Below are 19756 nucleotides of genomic sequence, written 5' to 3'. Positions count from 1 at the left end.
ACAACATTTCGGGGGGGGGGGGGGGGGGGGGAGAACCTACTTTTTTACACTAACTTGGGTTTACTATAAATCAATTGATGGTAGTGGTATGGCCTGGAATCCTCAACTCAGGTTAAGGGCTAGGCGCTGTCTAAACACAGTGAGAGGGTCCTTCCTCTGAAGTGCTTACAATCCAAGCAGATTAAAAAAAAAAAAGAATGGGAGTAGAAAGAGGCAAACAGAGGCGAAGAGAAACGCTCAAGGTGTCACAGTAGGCAGTGGCAGAGCTGGGAAAAGAAACAACAGCACCTGACTCTCAATCCAGCAACCTATCCTCTAGCAACAGTTCTCTAAATATATGCCATTAATGGTGCACAGACTCTTTGTAAAGCAAAACACATTTGAAAATTGCTTCTTGCTGTTGTCTGTCTCCCTATTATTTTTAAATGGCAACTTTGAGCAAAGGCTGCAGTGGACACAATATTGAACACCTGCAATAGCCATCACATTGTTCAAAGTGAAAGAAAGCAAGGCTGAATATTCTAAGTTGTTTACATAACCTTTTAACTATCAAAGATCAAAGCAGGCAATACTTAGGGCACTGCTTAATCTATTTGCCATTAGTAGACTTAGGCCAGATCTACGCTACAGAGTGGTATCACTATGACTACTACATCTTGCAGCGCTGTGAGAAGTCTGCACCCGAGTGATGGCAATTATACTGACCAACCCCCACGTGCCTCCCATTTGCAGACAACACTACCCGTGGTGTGGTAACATTTTAAGAGTGGGGATGCTGACATCCTCCCCCGCAGCTGGAGGCCAGGAGCAAACAGCTGGGATCTGGGGAACAGGGCTGGCCACAAAGCACTCCCGTGCACTGGGCCAGCAGCCAGGACCCTGAGTGCGGAGCCAGTAGCAGACCTCTGGAGCGAGGGGCAGCAGCTTGATGCCCCGGTGGGGAGCCAGCAGCACACGAGGCAGCAGCCAGGACTCTGGGCACTATTGCACTCTTTGTACTTAGTTCCCGTGCCTATGAGCACTAAACGGATGCTAGTGCTTCTCCCTCCTGGGGAGATGGATTAACTGTGCAGACAGGAGATGGTCTCCCATCAGCATAGGAGTGTCTTCACTACAGCACCGTTGCCACAAGTCTGCATGTGAAACCACGCCCTTAGTGCCACACGACTTCTACAATTATCCCTCTTTTTTACTTCAGCATAAAGCTTTGTGTGTAGTCAAGCAACTAATTAAGGTAAGCTCGTTGGAGGGTTACATAGGTTAGACTGAATTTATCCTCTGGCCATTAGCATGTGGTATGACCAAATATGCTTGTGTATATTCCTGGGTGGACAGAAGTTGAAGGGGGATTTTGCTTCAAATATTTTTTTCCATGGAGTAGGAAGGAATCACATGATTCAAGCAATACAGCAAGCAACAAGGTCATGCTTTCATTAGTCAGCCCTGTTGCTATTTGGAGGGGGGAGGGGAAGATGCAATACTAACCATGCTGCCTCCTATGCCTGAAATAATCTCCCTCATCTTGTACAACAAGCCTGTTTCTATTCCAGATCTCTTGTACTTGAACCCCTTGTAATAGTCACTGACCCCTTCCATGTTTGCCAACTTAACAGACTGGGCTGGATTTACTATTCTGGGAGCCCAAGGCTATTAGACTTTGTGTGGCTCCCTAGACTCCAGGGTGGGCCCAAAAATGAGGAGTTCAGAGTGCAGGAGAGGTGGTTGAGGCAGGAGAGTGGGGTGAGGGCTCCAACTGGGAGTAAGGGCTTTGGGGAGGGTTACGGGGTTTGGAGTGTGGCTCCAGGATAGGAGGCTGGGGTGGGGGTGTAGGGCCTGGGCAGGAATTTGGGTACTAGAGCAGGCTCAGGGCTGGAGTGTGGGGTCTAGGAGATAGAGTATCGGGGGGGCTCAGGGCTGGGGAAGGGTTTTGGGGTACAGAGTGCTTATCTGGGGCAGCTCCTGTTTGGGGGAGGGAAAGCAGGCAGTTTAGGGTGGCTTGAGCTGCCCTGTAGACCCCACCTTACCCCCAGCTCCCATTAGCCTGAAATCTCTTGTGGTGTGGATACACCTCTTCTTTACCCCAACACAGCAGGGCCAGATCATACTCATGGCCTTTAATGCCTGCAGACCAATCCCTCAAGATAATGGGGCCTCATAAACCGATCTGGACCCTTGGCAGCCCGAAGATCCTTTTTACAGGCTCCCCCTTAGCCCAAGGCTCTGGGCTGCAGCCCCTAAAGCCCCTTTCTTAATCCAGCCTGGTTAACAGACCTAAATGTAGACAAACACCTATGTCAGGGGTGGCCAACCCATTCTGGGCAAAGAGCCAAGATATCAGTAGATCCAGCATGAAGATCCAGGGTTTATTTAAAAAAAAAAAAAAAAAAAAACCCTGCCCCTTTAAGAAAACGCGTTTAGAGGCTTTTTGGCCACATCAGGTCCCCGCCGGCCGAAGCCATCTTTAATACTCCATCTTTAATGGCGGCACCGGACAGCTCCCCTGCCTCCATGAGTACAAGGAGCCAGGAGGAAAGGGCCATTTTCAGGGGCGCAGGGGGGCTTCATTTGAAAATGAACCCTCTTTGCTGGCACCACCTTTTCTTTTTTTTCTTTGTAAAACACCATACCCACCAAGCGTACAGTCAATATTCCTTGCACTCTACTATAACAATAGTGAAACAAGAGACAAGGTGGGTGAGGTAATAACTGAAGTTGGTCCAATAACAGACATTACCTCACTCAGCTTGTATCCAATATCCTGGGACTGACATGGATATAACACTACACACAAGTCATGAAACAAGTTAATTATGTACTGTAGGCAAGATGAAATGTGTTATTTTGACAAAGTTACATCATCTCACTACTGGAAAGCATTTTTATTAGTCCCTTGGTAATCTGTATTGCTACTACCATGTTTTTGCCAGATGAATGCAGTTAGCCAATACCCCACTCCATCTTGTTTTTTACATGGACTGGGAAACACTCCGCAAGACACTTTGGTTTTCTTCCTCTTTCTGTAAATCGGTGGCAGTGCTCCAGGAAAACCATCATCATGCCATCTTTTTATATTCTTGGCTACTGTACTTTTCTGACACTAACACTCTCAGTAAAACATCAGAAGGTTGGTTACAACGGGCAGTAAGAGTGAGCAGTCCCTAACACCCCAAAAGAATGCATTCCCTTAGGAATCACTGCTTGGAACCTCCCAGCCTTCTTGTTCTCTATGAGCTTCCAAACTTTACTATGAGCGAGACCCTTCTAGAGCAGTGTTTCTTAAACTATGTTCTGCAGAACACTGGTGTTCCATGAATAACTCACAGGTGTGCTGCGACCTCTTTGTTTTTGTTACTTCTTTGTTTTTCATCTTTTTTTGTCCGACAAATTTTTTTTGAAGAAAATTTTCATAGTGTTCCGCATAAAAAAAATTGTGTGGTGTACCGTGGTCTCAAAAAGATTAAGCAAAATTGTTCTACAGCACAGTAATGCAGTAAATCTTTCCATTTCAAGTGCTAACTGGATGGCTTTATATTGTGGCATCTGTACTTCGATTTCTAACCACCTTAAATTTCCTTCCTTTTTCCCTAAAAATGTATGAGTGAGACTGCTCATGGCCAGGGCTGCTCTGCACCCAGCACGTGCTCACAGCCAGCTAGGCTGCTGTGCTCATGCTGCCCCAGAGTGCCTGAGGAAGAAATGTGTGGCAGCTGCAACGGTGACTCCAGGACCCAGGTATTAGGTATGGGGGGTGGGAGGGCTGTGAGTGCCTGGCTGTGAGGGAGAGGGGAGGCATTAAGCTGGGGAAGGCCTGGCTCTGGGGAAGGGAAGAGGCATTAGGTTGGGGGTGCCTGGCTCTGGGGGAGTAGAGGGGGATTGGTTTAGAACAGGGGTATGGGAATGCCTGGCTCTGGGGAAGAGGAGGGGGTTATTCTGTTAATATTTTGGGTTATTTATTTATTCCCAAATAAAAATCACAAAACATATATTAATTTTATATCAATAAATGTGTCAAATTTTTGCAATTTATTTCAACAGAACAAGTTATGTATCTCATAAAAAATAAAAAGTACCTTAAATTTATATTTAAATTAAAAATCATTTTATATGAGTAAATAATTTTATACATCAAATTATTGTATTATATTAAAACAAGACTTGAAAAAATTATAAAATATACCTAAAACATCATCTAATAATAATAAATAATTATGACTTTCTGATAAAGTACATTTTCTTTGGTGGCCCTGAAAGCTATCAGTTTTCATTTGTACAGCCCTCAGTAGGCTTCGAGTTTGGCATGCCTGTTACAGACTAACAGATTTAATCGCGCATAAGCTTTCGTGGGCAAAAATCCACTTTGTCAGATGCAAGTGGGTCTTTTCTCATGAAAGCTTATGCTCCAATAAATCTCTTAATCTATAAAGAGCCACAGGACTTCTCGTTGTTTATGCAGATTCAGACTAACACGGCTACCCTTCTGATACTTGTTACCATGTAATCAGTTGCTTAACAGTTGTCCCACAAGGCCAGTTTATACCTGGCCAAACACCAGCGGCATGGATTTGAAGTTCCTTTCAGTAACATAAAAGACACATGGTAACCATGACCGGGCTTATTTCAGGACTTGTTGACTAGTTGATGATTTTAAAAAAAGCAACTGACCTGCCAAAGATTAGTCAATGAGCAAATCTTCCAGAAGATAAGGGATGTTTGTTGGACTACTGTCCTTGAAACTAAATTCGACTACCTTTTACTACCGGTACTTTCTACTAAGAAATGTATTGGATAGGCGACAATCCACAAAGAGCATAAAGTAGAATTCCAATAGTAATTAACAACTCAGCACCATCCTGAGATCCATTTAAAGAATGTACAAGCAGCAACTGTATTCTCAGGTCAAGATCTGATAAGTCATGTTCAAATCTACTCTTGTTAGAAAGAATTCTCTCTGTAATCTTTATTATTCATAGATTTGGTCAGAAATATCTCCTGTTTAAAGCAATTAAAACCCTCATTGCTAGGGATATAAAATTTACTTTGACACTCTCTCTCTTTCTCTCTCCAGAGAAAGATTAAATTATTAATCAACTGAGCAATTAGAACAGTGAAACAGGTTCAGCTGTAAAAAAAGCCTGCACATGCTTTGTCTAGTATTGAATAAATAGAGTTATTTGGTCTCCATCCTAATCCCAGTGACAGATGTCCACATCAGAAATGCCGACCACCACAAAAGGGTAGAAACTAACAACTTTGTTGACTGTGTCTACAGAGAAGCCAAAGACTGCATGAACCATGGAGACAGCGCTATCTTCTCATCTGCACAGAGGATCCCTCTTGATAAGAAGCGATTGTTTAAGTGTTCATGCCCAATATGTGCTCTCACAATGTATGTAAATTCTGCATCTGTGAAAGATGCTGGCTTGAGAGCCCTGGAGACTAAAGCCCATTATTTATTGACTGAATAGGTACAATAGCGAGCATGGAAGCTGCTAAGCTGCACCCCCCACATGGTTTATGTCAGTGTACCTGAACTATGGTCTGGAGGTAGTACAGTATCTGCCTGGCCCAGTCAACAATGAGTTTCTGAACACATTAACCAGGCTTCTAGTCAGCAGTAGTAATGACATGATTCATTTATTTACAGAGAAGACTAGGACTAATTGTCATTAAATGGTAACTCGTGGTCACTACCAACCTGAATTAAAATTGAGCTAGTCACTTAGCAATGAAAAGTCTTAAATCTTATTACTAATCCTCAGTGTCAATCAAGCCCCCAACTCATTTAATATAGTTTCAGTTTCTTTAAACCATCAGTATATAAACCAGTGGTCCCCAACCTTTTGGGGCTGCCACCCGGGGTGCAAGAATGGCCTTTGGCTGACCCGTGGGCACTGCGTTGGGGACCACTGATTTTATAAACTATTCCATAAAATTACTACAGTAAACTTCCGATAATCCACCACCTTTGGGACCCAGTGGGTGCTGGATTATCAGATATGCCGGAGTATCAAGAGGTACTTCGGAAGGGGGGCTATGAAGGGGGGGGGGGGGAAGGGGTGAAGCCCCGCGCAGCTGCGGGCGACAGACCAGCCGGGGCTGCAAGTGGCAGCAGTGACTTGGGGAAGTGGCGGGGCAGCGCAGCCTGGGTGCTGCTGGGTTGGTCCCACAGTGCTGCCCCTCACCTGAATAGCGCTGAAGGACCAACCTAGGAGCACCCCAGCTGCTCTGTCCCTGGCTTCCCCAAGTCTGCCGCTCGTCAGTTTCAGCAGTGGCAGCAGCGCGTAGCAGAGCAGAGCAGCTGGGGTGCTGCCGAGCAGGGGGGTGAGGGGCGGTGCTGCGGGACCAACCGGGCAGCACCCTAGCTGCTCTGAGCCTCTTCCCCAAGTCCGCCACTGGTCTGTTTCAGCAGCGGCAGCAGCAGACTTGGGAAAGCGGCACGGAGCAGCTCCAATTGTCCGGCCGGCTGGAGCACTTCTGGATTCCAGTTGGTGCCGGACTATCAGGAGTGCCGGACCACTGGATGCCGGACAATTGGAGTTTTACTGTACTATGGTTATTTTGGATCAGCTGACTAATTTTCTTACAAAACATTTGTTTCATAATAGTTATAATTTGCATTTAAAAAACCATAGATGCCATACAATTTTCTGTATCTTTTTACTCTAGTCTTCCTGATGAAACAATATTTCTGGAATTATATTTCATTGAGAGCAATCATTAAACTTTGTGCTTGGCTCAATATAGGTTTTCAAAATCTCATTACCTTTTCAATAGCAATTTTAATGAAATACCTACCTATTTAGAAATTAATACAGATCAACCATTATGGACAGATTTTGTATGCCCATCTGGATTCTAGTTTCTTTTTCTTTGGCCATCTTAGGTTTTCCTGCTTCAACAAATAAAATGCTATAGCTGGTATTTCAGCAGATCTATGTAAAATTATAATATTTTGCTCTACTAAAAAGTTTTACATGAGGAATAAGGCTTCAGGATTGTCATGGATTCCATGGCTTTGTGACATATGTGACTTATGCAGCAGTTTTTTAGACGGTAAGCCACACAGATGTGAGTGAGTATGTGGTCCTTTCATAGTAGGGATGATGAATTCTACTTAACCCAAATAAATCCAAAGCATTTGTGTTAATGGAATCTGTCTAATGCTCCTTAAGGTCATTATAAGGGTAAGATACTGTACCTCATATCATGGATAAGTGAGACTCTCAATGTAGGTAAGGTAATTCCTGTGTCAGACTTCCTTCTTTCCGGGCCAAGGGCAACTATATTGGGGGGGGGGGAAAAAAAAAAAAAAAAAAAGATAATATTAAGAGATTAAAAAGTGATGATAGTTTGTAGTACAGGTTGGACCTCACTGGTCCAGCACCCTGGGGACTTGACTGGTCCCTTCTGTCATGGCCATGCTGCTACTGGGCTAGGGCTCCAGCCTGCCCTCACAGCTGCCTCAGCCTGCAGGGCTGTCCCTGGCCCCGTTACTGCTAGGATCACAGTGCCATGGCCAAAACTGCACAGCCAGGGCAGAGCTCCGCAGCCAGAGTTCTGCAGCAGGAGTGGAGGGACGGAGCCGGAGCTCCGTGGCTCGGACTAGAGGTCCCTGGCTGCCACTGGGGCTGGAGTTTCCCGACCACTGGAGCCAGAACAAGGCCGGAGCTCTGTGGTCAGAGCTCCCTGGCTGCTGCTGGGGTTGGAGTTCGCTGGCCGAGGCTGGAGGTCCATGGCTGCGGTCAGGCTAGAACTCCCCGGCCACGGGGGCTAGAAAGCTCTGCTGGAGCTAGAATTCCCTGCCATGCCGTCCATCGTCCCCCCGCCTCCACACTCTGGGCTCCTGGCTCAATTGCCAGCGCTCCTGCCCGCCACCAGACCTCCCTCTTCCTGGGCTCTGTGGTCCAGGAACATCCATGGTCCATGCCGGACCACAGATGTTGCTAGACCAGTGAGTTTTGGTTAAGGGAGGTACGACCTGTATATTAATGTACACATCTGTAATAGAAATCCTACAGTACTAAAGAACTGCAACAGTTATGTGCAGTTTCAGGAATATGGCCTGGCAAAGTGTTTTCCAGTTTGTCTGTTTCCACATTATGCATTACGAGAAAATTTACCTGACACTGCTTAGTTCCTTAACTCATTTTTTCCCCCCTTCATTTAAATAATTGCTCTGTGGTGGGGATGAGGGTTTCAGTATGCATGCTACCCTGGAGAGAGGGCTACCCTAGCCCTGTCTCATAGCAACAGCTTGTGGGCAGGTGAGAAGCATCTCTTCATGGCCACTGCAGCTCCAACAGGCACAGCCAGAAGAGGGGCGCATGTCCCCCTGGTTGGGGCAGGTCCCTGTTCATCTGCCCCTGTGCTCCCCAGACAGACTGAGGAATGCCACAAACTCTGCACTTTCTCTTGGCTCCCTGACAAAAAGGAACAGCCAGCAATGTTCCTGTATGAATCAGGGAGAGGGGAGCTTCAGCCCTCCCCTCCTCCATAAAGAGTTTGAGAGGTGGGCGGCTCATGGCTGGGGCAGTCCCGAGGAGAGGGGGAAGTATGCTCCCAGCCAGCCCTTTTCACCTTCCTGGCAATTCTCTCTTCTGTATGTTTTTGTAAGAAGAATCCCATTCCAGGAACATATCATTTTCCTGGTATAGCCAAACCTTTGCATTGCTTTAAATGATGGTAAGAAGAAGGTATACACCAAATTTGGTGGTCTAAGCTCTTATGGTTTAAGAGGAGTTCTTGAGCAAACATATAGATGGACAAATTCTCTCAAATATATAGTAGATCTAGGTCACTTTTTAAAAATTAATCCAAGACTTCACTTAGAGATTTCAGATGATTCATGGAATGCCGCCTCCTCTGCCTATGGAATATATATGTAAATCTGTTCTATGAGGCCTTGATAAAAGTATCTTAACAGAAATCTCAAACAAACCCACTTGACAAATTTAAAGGGTATCTAATATGCTTGTTTTACTTCAAGAATGTCAGGCGTTTCTGCACTCTAATATTCTAATCTGACTACTTTGCCATTACATATTTTGCACTCTAGAATTTATTTGTGCCAGATAGATTGTTTGGTAGCTGTCCATTAGTCAGACAGGGGCATGCAGTGCTATATTTAGTAAGACATACAACAACTTCTTAGATTACAGATATACACTTCACAAACTGATGAGAGTTCGTACCGCTAGCTCTGGTCTTGCATGGATGATTCAATGCTATGGTTTTTTTTGTTTTTTTTAAGTCCTTTATGCAGAAACGCAGTAAGTTAATTCATCTTAAGATCTCAATAAATATTTCCAAATAGCTATAACTTAACAGATTTTATCTGCATGTATGCAATTTTAGTAGATATTGGTAAAAGAATGCAAACCTCAAAAAGCTATGCTAATCACCTCTCGAACACACAATTTAATCATCTGCCAGAAATGTACAAAGGCACGATGTCTCAATTATTGAATCACTGAGTCAGACAAATGAGATGTTCCTCTCTTCACTTACATAAGATTTTAAGGGGGACTTGCCATTATGCATTTATTCTATACTTCCATGCCTTTTTAGTGACATTCCACACAAGAGTGTGCTCCGTGCAGCGTGATCTCATGTGTTCAGTGTGTGCATTGTCACAGTGTGTACAGGATTCTATTGTGTTTTACAAATGGTATCCATCATACAGTTTTCAAAGGGACATAAGGGCCCAAAAGCAAACTATTCCACTACATAGGAAAGATAGAATGTATGGCAGGAGACCGACCACCGTGGATCATCTTATATGATCTAAAAATCAAAAAGGAGTTGTATAAAAAGTGGAAACTAGGTCAAATTACAAAGGATGAATGTAAGCAAACACAGGTATACAGGGGAAAAATTAGAAAGACAAAGGAACAAAATGAGCTCAATCTAGTCAGAGGCATAAAGGGTAACAAGATGACCGTCTACAAATATATTAGAAGCAAGAGGAAGACCAAGGACAGGATAGGCCCATTGCTCAATCAAGAGGGAGAAACAATAACAGGAAACTTGAAAAAGGCAGAGGTACTTAATGACTTCTTTGTTTCAGTTTTCATCAAGAAGATGGATGGTGACGGGATGCCTAACATAATGAATGCCAGTGGAAATGAGGTAGGTTTAGAAGTTAAAATAAAAGAAAAAAGTTAAAAATCACTTAGAAAAGTTAGAGGTCTGCAAGTCACCAGGGACTGATGAAATGCATCCTAGAATACTCAAGGAGCTGACAGAGGAGGTATCTGAGCCTTTAGCTATCATCTCTGAAAAATCATGGAAGTCAAGAGAGAATCCAGAAGACCAGAAAAGGGCAAATATAGTGCCCATCTATAAAAAGGGAAGAAAGAACAACCCAGGAAATCATAGACCAGTCAGTTTAACTTCTGTGCCAGGGAAGCTAATGGAGCAAGTAATTATGGACTCGACCTACAAAGATCTGGAAGATAATGAGGTGATAGGTAACAGCCATCATGGATTTGTAAAGAACAACACATTCAAACCAATCTGATAGCTTTCTTTGATAGGATATCACGCCTTGTGGAGAAGAGAGAAGCGTTGGACATGGTATACCTAGACTTCAGTGAGGCATTTGACATAGTCTCACATGACCTTCTTATCAATAAACTAGGCAAATACAACCTAGATGAGGCTACCATAAGGTGGGTGCATAACTGGCTGAATAACATTCTCAGAGAGTAGTTATTAATGGGTCACAATCATGCAGGAAGGGCATAACAGGTGGAGTTTTGCAGGGGTCTGTATTGGGACCAGTTCCGTTCAATATCTTCATCAATGGTTTAGATATTGGCATAAAGCGGACAATTATTAAATTTGCAGATGAAACAAAGCTGGGAGGGGTTCCAAGTGCTTTGGAGGATAGGTTCATAATTCAAAATGATCTGTACAAACTGGAGAAATGGTCTGAGGTAAATAGGATGAAGTTTAATAAGGAGAAATGCAAAGTGCTCCACTTAGGAAGGAACAGTCGGTTTCACACATACAGACTGGGAAGTGACTATCTAGGAAGGAGTACTGCAGAAAGGGATGTAGGGGTCACAGGGGACCATAAACTAAATATGAATTAACAGTGTGATACTCCTGCAAAAAAAGCAAACGTGGTTCTGGGATGCATTAACAGGAGTGTTGTGAGCAAGACACAAGAAGTCATTCTTCCGCTCTATTCTGCACTGATTAGGCCACAAGTGGAGTATTGTGTCCAGTTCTGGGCACCACATTTCAAGAAAGATGTGGAGAAAATGGAGAGGGTCCAGAGAAGAGCAACAAGAACAATTAAAGGTCTAGAGAACATGAGCTAGGAGGGAAGACTGGAAGAACTGGGCTTGTTTAGTTTGGAAAAGAGAAGATTGAGAGGGGACATGATAGCAGTTTTCAAGTATCTAAAAGGGTGTTACAAGGAGGAGGGAGAAAAACTGTTCTCCTTGGATTCCAAGGATAGGACAAGAAGCAATGGGCTTACATTGCAGCAAGGAAGGTTTAGGTTGGACATTAGGAAAAACTTCCTAACTGTAATGGTGGTTACACACCAGAATAAATTTGCCTACGGGGGTTGTGCAATCTCCATCTCTGGAGATATTTCAGATATTTCAGGTTAAATGAACCTTTATCAGGGATGGTCTAGATGGTACTGGATCCTGCCATGAGGCAGGGGACTGGACTTGACAACCTCTGAAGTGCCTTCCAGTTCTAGCATTCTATGAAATACAAGTTTGAGGACAAGAGACAATAATCTTGCAGGTTACTCCAGTAGGACCATGTTTCATTTCTGGAGCTTGCAATGCATGACAACATGTCCCTGGTCACGAGATGGTTATTGCAAAGCTTTAATGAATCAAAGACCAGTTTTATCCATTGATATATACTTGTCACCTGAGCAGTGCTCTAATTCTTGTCATCTCTAATTCTAGTCATATAATTCATCTCTAATTCTTGTCATCATTTCAGCAGGAACTTTGAAAAGGGGCATCGAGAAAGTCTTGAATCCTTTCAAAAATGCTGTACTTGGTTAGCCAGTTGCAGAGGAGAGGGGAGAATCGCACACTTATTTGGTGTAAATATGCCACTTTGACGGCGGTGAATTTCGTAAAATATTTCATGCCTGTCCAACACACAATTCTGAATTCACCATTAACTCAGAAGTTATCATAAACTGGAAATACCCTGGTACCCTGGTACAGCTGCTACATCAAAGAAAAAAATTTGAGGAAAGTCGTGAAATGACCATCTAATTTAGCTGAAAGTCTTAGAGAAACAATGTTGAGAAATAGCTGCAGTGCAGGGGAGTCCAATGCCATATTTATAGAATCATGTATTACATCTCAGTGAGGTAGCTTAATAGCTTTAGAATGCCAAATAAAAGAAAATTCCCATGAACTGAGAGTCTGGGCCAATGAGTGAAGATTTGTAATATGGAATTACTGAATGTATCTTTCACTTCACTCCCTCCCAGCCTGAGATTTCTTGTATTTCATGCCATGTAATTCCATCCTTGCTCTTTTGAAGAAAAATGATCTAGATGAACATGCATGAATACCAAATCTGTAAAAATTAATTCAATTGAATACAAGAGGCTAGATTAATATTCCTGGTTATACGCCCACAGATACCCAGATCTCAGGCCCCTGGTCTGCACTAGGGGATAACTACGTTAATTGCACAGCATAAGTCAAAGTTATCTTAACTTACATTTTGGCATTGTCCACTCTGTGGGAAGTCAAAGGGAACACACACTCCCTTCGACTTCCCTTACTCCTTGTAGAAACAGGACTACGAACTGGAGCGCCCCTCTCAGTTTGAATTAGTGTGTCTTCAACTAGATCCACTAATTCAAACTCTGGTTTATCAACCGTGGCTGCTTCAATATTATCGATAGTGTAGACATGGCCAGAGGGATTTTTGTGCATCACTCCTTTCTGAGGCTAACTCTATACTCGGAAGGTTTGGCGACAGAAGTGCTGTCAACATGCAAAAATTGCCAAAAGTGAAAAATAAGTCAAACCAGTTTTTTTGCCTCGGATTGTCCACATTTCATGGTCACATTGCTAGTTCCGCTGTGGACAGAGCGAAGCTATGTGGGTAAGTATCCCACAGTGCTATGTAGTGGAGAGGCAGAACTGATCCCCGGGCTTCTTGGGAGTCTCTTGTAGCTCTATGAGCTCCCTGCACTGAGCAATGTCAAACAAGCACAACATTTTCTCCAACCCTCCCCCTGCATCAGAACAGAAGCATTCCAATGATGTTTTTTCTTTGTTTCCCAAATGCAGCAGCTCGCTCAGCTGTCAAATACTTCCTCAGAGCTTTGAAAGGGGAGGGGTGCATGCCTCCAGGGCAGCAGAGATCACAAAACACTGAGCACAGCCATCAGGGCTGGCATTGTGGGATATTGGCGGAAGCCAGTTCTCTTGACAAAACAAACAGCAGATTCCACACTGGCTCTTTGTCAACAATGAAGAGAGGGGAAAAGACAAAAGTCTCACTGGGGTGGAATTTTTTTTGCCAAAACTAGGTGTTTTTTCCCCCCTGACAAAGTTGCATTGTAGTGTTAACAGTCTCACTGTTTTGTTGCCAAAAGGGAGGTTTTGATGACAAAACATGCCAGTGTAGACAAGGCCTGAGAAATTGTCTCTAAAATCTGACTCCTATCAGTTCAAAGTTCAGTCAAACACTTGATAGTCCCTTGGGCAATAAGTTCTATCACAGCCTGATGATCTTAGACTAAAGTTTTATCATTCGGAATATGCTGAAAGGACAATCTTCAGTTAGGAAGGATAATTAGCAAGTTATTGATGCAAGGAAAGCATCTTCAAAGTTTGCACTGACGTTTCAACAGATTTCATAATTTTGTACTAAAAGGATTTCAGGCATTAAATATTTTATAGACGATAATAATAATAAAAAAAGTGTATAGCTCTGTTTATTTCAGCAAGGCTGATGAAAGATTGGCTACTTCTCAAGTTGGGCTTCATACCTTCAAGAAACCCAAGTGGACACAACTGACGTTTGGTGCACTGTAATATTCTTAGAGATGGTCTTGGTACACTTTGTCCTGCCTCAGTGGAAGGGCTGGACTTGACCTCTTCAGGTCCCCTTCCAGCTCTACATTTCTGCATGATTCTATCAACTGCTTCAGAAAACATATTGCTTAGTCAGAGTCAAAATAGAGCAGACTAAACAAAATGCCATATCCCATGATTTTTTTGAAGGTAATAATAGATAGGACATCATTTGTAGCACATAAGCCATCTGTTCAATACAGAGGTAAAATATTTGAAAGAATTTAAATTACTCAGTATGATGTCAGTATCACGGACATACTGGCAACACAAAACAAAAGCCACCACAAAATGCTCTGGCCTCAGTCTGGCTAAAAATGGGATTGCTTACTGTTGAGTCTGACAGTGTATGAAGAACAAGTTGTTGAATACTCACCTGGGGACTCTGCCATATGTTCTTGCTTCTCTTCCCTTTCCTGGTACTGAAGTAAATGGGACCACAATGCAGATTTCCCCTGAAAAACAGAACATATAGGAGACATATAAAATAAATGAGAAAGGAGCCAAAGGAAATAAAACAGATATTGGATTAGAGACTGGTGGGTCAGTGGATCCAGGAAGCCACTTTGGGTTTTTGCATGAATTCTTTGTTCCTGAGCAATGAAACCAACAAGAACAGGAAAGGACCACTTCACAGAACAAGTCATTTCCTGTGATCATGAAGCTTTCCCTGAATCCATTTTTCTCTCCCCAGTCCATAACTCCTCCTTAGGATGGAAAAAAAAAAATTGTTATTACAATTTGTGGAAAGACTTCTCTTGAAAGCCTCACAAAACATAAGGAAATGAACAGCTTTGCCCGAAGTGCTTAGATACTTTCAACTCTATTTAGAAATGATTCACCAAAAGGTAGTTTAAAGGGATGGATTACAGGAAATATTTTAGTATCTGCATGTGTAGATGTGCTTTTTCCTGACCAAGTTACCAACCTGTTTGACTTGTAGACCATGGCTCCAGATCCTTTCCAACAGATCACAAAGACTAGCAATCAATGTATTTTCCTCTAGACCTGTTATGTTGGCCTCTCCATGTCCCAGCTCTACTGCTTCATGACCCATCTTCTCTACCAACATACGCTTAGTCTATAAGACATCATGATTTACAGAGTATTAGTAAACGTTCAAGAGTATATCTACTGGCTTTAAATCATCCAGTATCCCTTCAATTCTGGCCACTGAAACATCAGTTCTGATTACAATGTTTATAGTCAAAAGGATATTAATTTTCAGTAAATTTCTAAATAATGTATACATAAAGAGTCATCCAAATATATTTGCATCAAACGGTTTCTTTAACTATTCAGGATGACTTTTCTAGTGAACACAGATTATAACTCTATATTGTAAGCAAGGACTTTTTAAATAGAGGATCCCCAAACCTAGTCAGTTTGTGGACCTCATTTGAATAGAGTTTACATAGGCACCTCTTCTCTAGTTTGTGATCACGCAGACTACCTCTTCTCTCTCATTCCCAATCCCATAAAATCCCTGTAACATGTCTGGAAAAGGAACGTATTTCTTTTAATGCGAATTAGGAGCCGGACATACCAAGAAAAAGGGGCCACTGCCTGGCAACTATCTCTAGAATACCAGGAGACCAGCTCAGAAAGGCCAGGTTTATGCTGCGTGGAAAGGCTGAAGACAGACACGCAACTCCAGTCGACGCATCTTACATTGCGTTTCTGTGCCGGCCACACAGCGGAAGGTCGACAGGAGCAAACACTGCCATCAGCTTCCCTTACTCCTCGTGAGGAGCAGGAGTACCTGCTCCAATAGGGGCACCCCATGGAGTTCAATTTAGTAGGTCTACACCACACCCACTAAATCAAACCCTTGGAAGATAGACAGCAGCAGCATTGGTCTTCCATGTAGCATAGATGTGCCTGGACTGATTCTGAAAGGCTTCCAGGCAGAAAACTACCAATGAAACTAATGGAAGTTTGTTATTGGAACGGTCCTGAAACTCCTCCACAAAGACATTTTCACCCTACTTATAGGAGAGTAGAAAATATAAGTTTTTAAACAAGTTACCTTCATGCGACATTCTTTTAGTAACCCTTCCACAAATTTCCAGTTTGTCTGAGCAATTACAGCTGGAGAAAGGTCTGAGAGTTTGGGTTGCCTTAAATTTTTCCCCAAACTTCTTGCCTCCTGCATGTATTTCTAAAAGAAACCGAATTAGCATTAATATTAACCATTGACAGTCAAGCACTGGTATAAAAAAGGCTCAAAGCTAGTAAATCTATGCACTGTTGTGATTTAGCTGAAGCTTTAAATCATTAGAGTAGAGAATTTTAACACTCCACAGGCCAATAGAAAAAAATTCTCCCATGTGATATGTGCAGTCAAAACGTCAAACAGAACTAGCCAGTGAACTGTGTTATTAGCTTGTATTACAGTTAGCCATCAGCATACAAGTCCAAACCTGCATTAAAAACTCTTTGCATTATTTGATTTTCACTAGTAAAAGGGATGAAAAACCAACTGAATAATCTGAAGAAAACAGTATAGAGTTGAATGAAAAATGCTTTTGAAAGAAACTAGAAAAGCAAGTGAAGGAAGGAAAAGGGACTTAGATTTCAAAGAACTTTGGCTCAGGGGAAAAAAAGTGGGATACGTTGGCTCTCGTCAAGACTGACAAACTTGCTTAGTCACTGGTGAGTTTATTTATTCTTAGATTTGTTTTCAACAAAATTCAACTTTTGGAAATCATTTTGGAAAATGAAACTCGAGTACCTGAAGTTCATCTAAATCTGTGGTATCGCAAAGAAGTGTTCAACACCTCTTTATGCAAGTGAAAAAGCTATATTCTTAGCATTTATACAAGATAGGCCTCAACGGTAGGTGCTTAAATGTGAAGAACCTAACTTAGGCACCCATTTTTTAAAATAAAATTTTGTTGAACTCATCCAAAAAAGTACTTAAAATATGCCTGAGGATTGCCAACTTTGATATTTTATTGAAAAAATAATTTAGAAATATGATCATCATATTGTAATGGCTGTCTCCTGCTATAGGTAGCTGTTGCCTCCCACACCCATTAATTCTCTCTGCACTTAAGGCCCCACAAGTAGACTGGATGGTACTCTCTTCAGAGAGTTATACTCACAGAGTTTAATTGGGCTGCAGGACTTACTTTAGAGCTACATAATGTACAGGGAGCATGCTGTCTCTGCAACATTCTATAACTTTCTGTCTGGAAAAAGAGATAACTTTAAACTAGCTTGTTTAATGGAAGCAATATCCAAACTTGTGCTGTTGTAAGTTGACCAAAATTGCTTGAGCACATATGGACAAGTCAGCTCGCCTGTTCAATACTTCTGGTGTGGGCTGAGCATGTATGTCTGGCTATTATCATCTCTAATGGAATCCACAACATTCTTATGCATAAATAAAATGCGAAAGGACAAAAACTTTTAAATATTTTTATTCTTGTGTCACGCAACGATGAAGTTGCTATTTAAATAACAGCGGTTTTTTTTTCAACCATTGGTAGTCTCACAATAGTTGTTCCATCTAATTTGTGCCAAAGTAATAAACATTATGGAAACAGCAAAAAGGAAATAGCTAACAGAGATAGACAGAAGTTTATTTTTAAAGGGAAAGGGAAAAAGAAAATAAAAGTGTGGTCATAGTCTGAAGACTGGAAACATTTAGATAACCTTACTCTATTCTACTGCAGATCAAGTCCTAATGTATTATAAAATGACACATTTTTAGTCCTGTTAACTCTCTTGGTTCTGCGAGTTCTATAGAAGAACAAGTTTGCTACATAAAGATCAAGTTGGATTCTAGTCTCTCTGTGGATCAGTATCAATCAACTATCACCACAACCTAAGATTTCACTGCAGTCTTTGCTGGTGGCTGAACATCATAGCCTAGAAGGATGCAACTTGCAATTGAGATCCTAAGCTGACAGTCACAGCAGTGAGGAAAAAAAAACTTTAGAAGCATAAACGTAGCCAGAGGATTGAAATGCAATCCCATGACTTGATTTTCAGTTTTGCTTTTCTGACTATAACCACACTTTAGTAACTACAGGGTGTGCTTATGTGCTACAAAACGGCATTTGAAGTGATATTGAAGACAGTGGTTCCTTATTCTAGTAAAGTCTCTCAAAGCAGCTTTCAGCAAAAAAAAACATACCAGGCAGCATTCAGAGAAGGATTTTTTAGGAGGTCGTGCAGGAGGGGGTGGCCCTTGATCCCACTCCCAGAATGCCATTGAGTTCTGACGAATCAAAAGCTCCTCCGATGGTTAAGAGGAGGCAGATATACCAATGGCAGAAAAGCCCGAAAGAGAGGAGACAAAGCAAAACAAGCATGCATATGTTCCACAACAACAACCACAAAAGAAAGAAAGAAAAAATAAATATATGGCGAAGCACTGAAAGGGTTTTATGTTGAAATATACACATTGCAATATTAAGAACTATATTTACAAAGTCACATTAACACAAATAGCAACAAACTTTTATAAAGGCTGTTTTGCTTGGTTTTAATGAAACTGAATGTTTAACATTGCAATTAAAGAATTAGATTTTACTTATTAGGTTTTAAACTTCAAATGGCAACTAGGGATGTAGAATCCTAACGTTATTGCCAGGCATGAAGCATCAGCCCTGCCAGCCTGCTGGTTAACTGGTTACTCTGGTAAGTATGCTAGTAAGGCTGATGTTTACCAGGCAACCGGTTAACTCTTTACATCATTAATGGCAACAATGATAAAGTTTATTTAGTAATGCTAATGGCAAAACAGTATAAAGGTTTGGTGAGCGTTTTTTGCTAATGATAAAAATAGCACAAGAACTATAGTTACAGTGAAAAACATGGCAGAAAATTGGGGTTTTTTGGAACAATCAAAAGGAGAAACTGAAGAGACAGGAAAAGAAGCACCAAGTAATTGATGTTTACCAGATGTGTGGGTAAACAAAAAACCAGTAACAAACACTTCCCTTTTAAATGGGCTAGCCAGTGAAAATTACTAATCTATGCAACACAAAAGAGCACCCTTACATTAAATCCTCCTTTTTGTCTCCAAATGGTCAGCGTGTACCATAATATCTGAAACTCAAATACTTTTTATTGGTCCAAATCTGTCACTCCATCCACACAGATGGGTCTGCCTGTGTAAGTGCAGTTGTACGACAGGCATCTGTATCAGCAAAAGTTTGTTTATGGCAGTCTGTTTTATTACAATGCAGAGCCTCAGAGTTCAGTATTTTAAAAACTGATTTGTTCTAAGATGGAAAAATTGGTGTAAAATATCAAGTCTTACCCCCCTTTCATTAGCATTTTTCAATATATGTGATCACAACTTTTCAGCCACAGTAACAATCTATATTAACACACTGCTTTATAGTTCTTCAGTTTAGAAAATTCAAAATCTCTACATCACATGGACACTATTTTGAATATATTAAAATTACATACTATAAATAAACTGATAGATACATCATTTAATGGCCACAAAGGTGAATGAAAACCTTATGATTCCAAAATGTTGGAGGCAGCAAAATACACTTTGATTAGGTCTATGATCTTTGACCGAAGTCCCCTGCAGATGTCACCTACCTCTCTTAAATCATTGTCCAGTCCAATATGTTCTGAATGTTGTCTAAGGCGATCTTTCCTGCGCTGTGCTGTGGCACTTCGATTAGCCCACCGACTAAAATGAT

The 19756-nt window shown here is 41.9% G+C and overlaps 1 protein-coding gene across 4 annotated transcripts in view; it reads right to left on the bottom strand.

Moving 5' to 3' along the window:
• Positions 1-19756, bottom strand: part of DENND5B (DENN domain containing 5B) — a 189130-nt gene that overhangs the window by 28828 nt on the left and 140546 nt on the right. For 3 of the 4 annotated variants that reach the window (XM_075940597.1, XM_075940572.1, XM_075940579.1), the window contains 5 exons: positions 19653-19746; positions 16111-16242; positions 15010-15162; positions 14458-14536; positions 7199-7280 (listed from right to left, as the gene is read on the bottom strand). In XM_075940597.1, coding sequence (XP_075796712.1) covers positions 7199-7280; positions 14458-14536; positions 15010-15162; positions 16111-16242; positions 19653-19746 — 540 coding nt within the window. Of the gene's footprint in view, positions 1-7198; positions 7281-14457; positions 14537-15009; positions 15163-16110; positions 16243-18225; positions 18339-19652; positions 19747-19756 lie in introns of all 4 variants that reach the window. The other variant, XM_075940587.1, reaches the window with a different exon arrangement.

This window comes from Pelodiscus sinensis, chromosome 1 (genome assembly GCF_049634645.1).
Source record: "Pelodiscus sinensis isolate JC-2024 chromosome 1, ASM4963464v1, whole genome shotgun sequence".
In the NCBI taxonomy this organism is placed as follows: Eukaryota; Metazoa; Chordata; order Testudines; family Trionychidae; genus Pelodiscus; species Pelodiscus sinensis.
The sequence above is the reverse complement of the archived record's forward strand: the minus strand, read 5'-3'. Positions and strand labels throughout refer to the sequence as shown.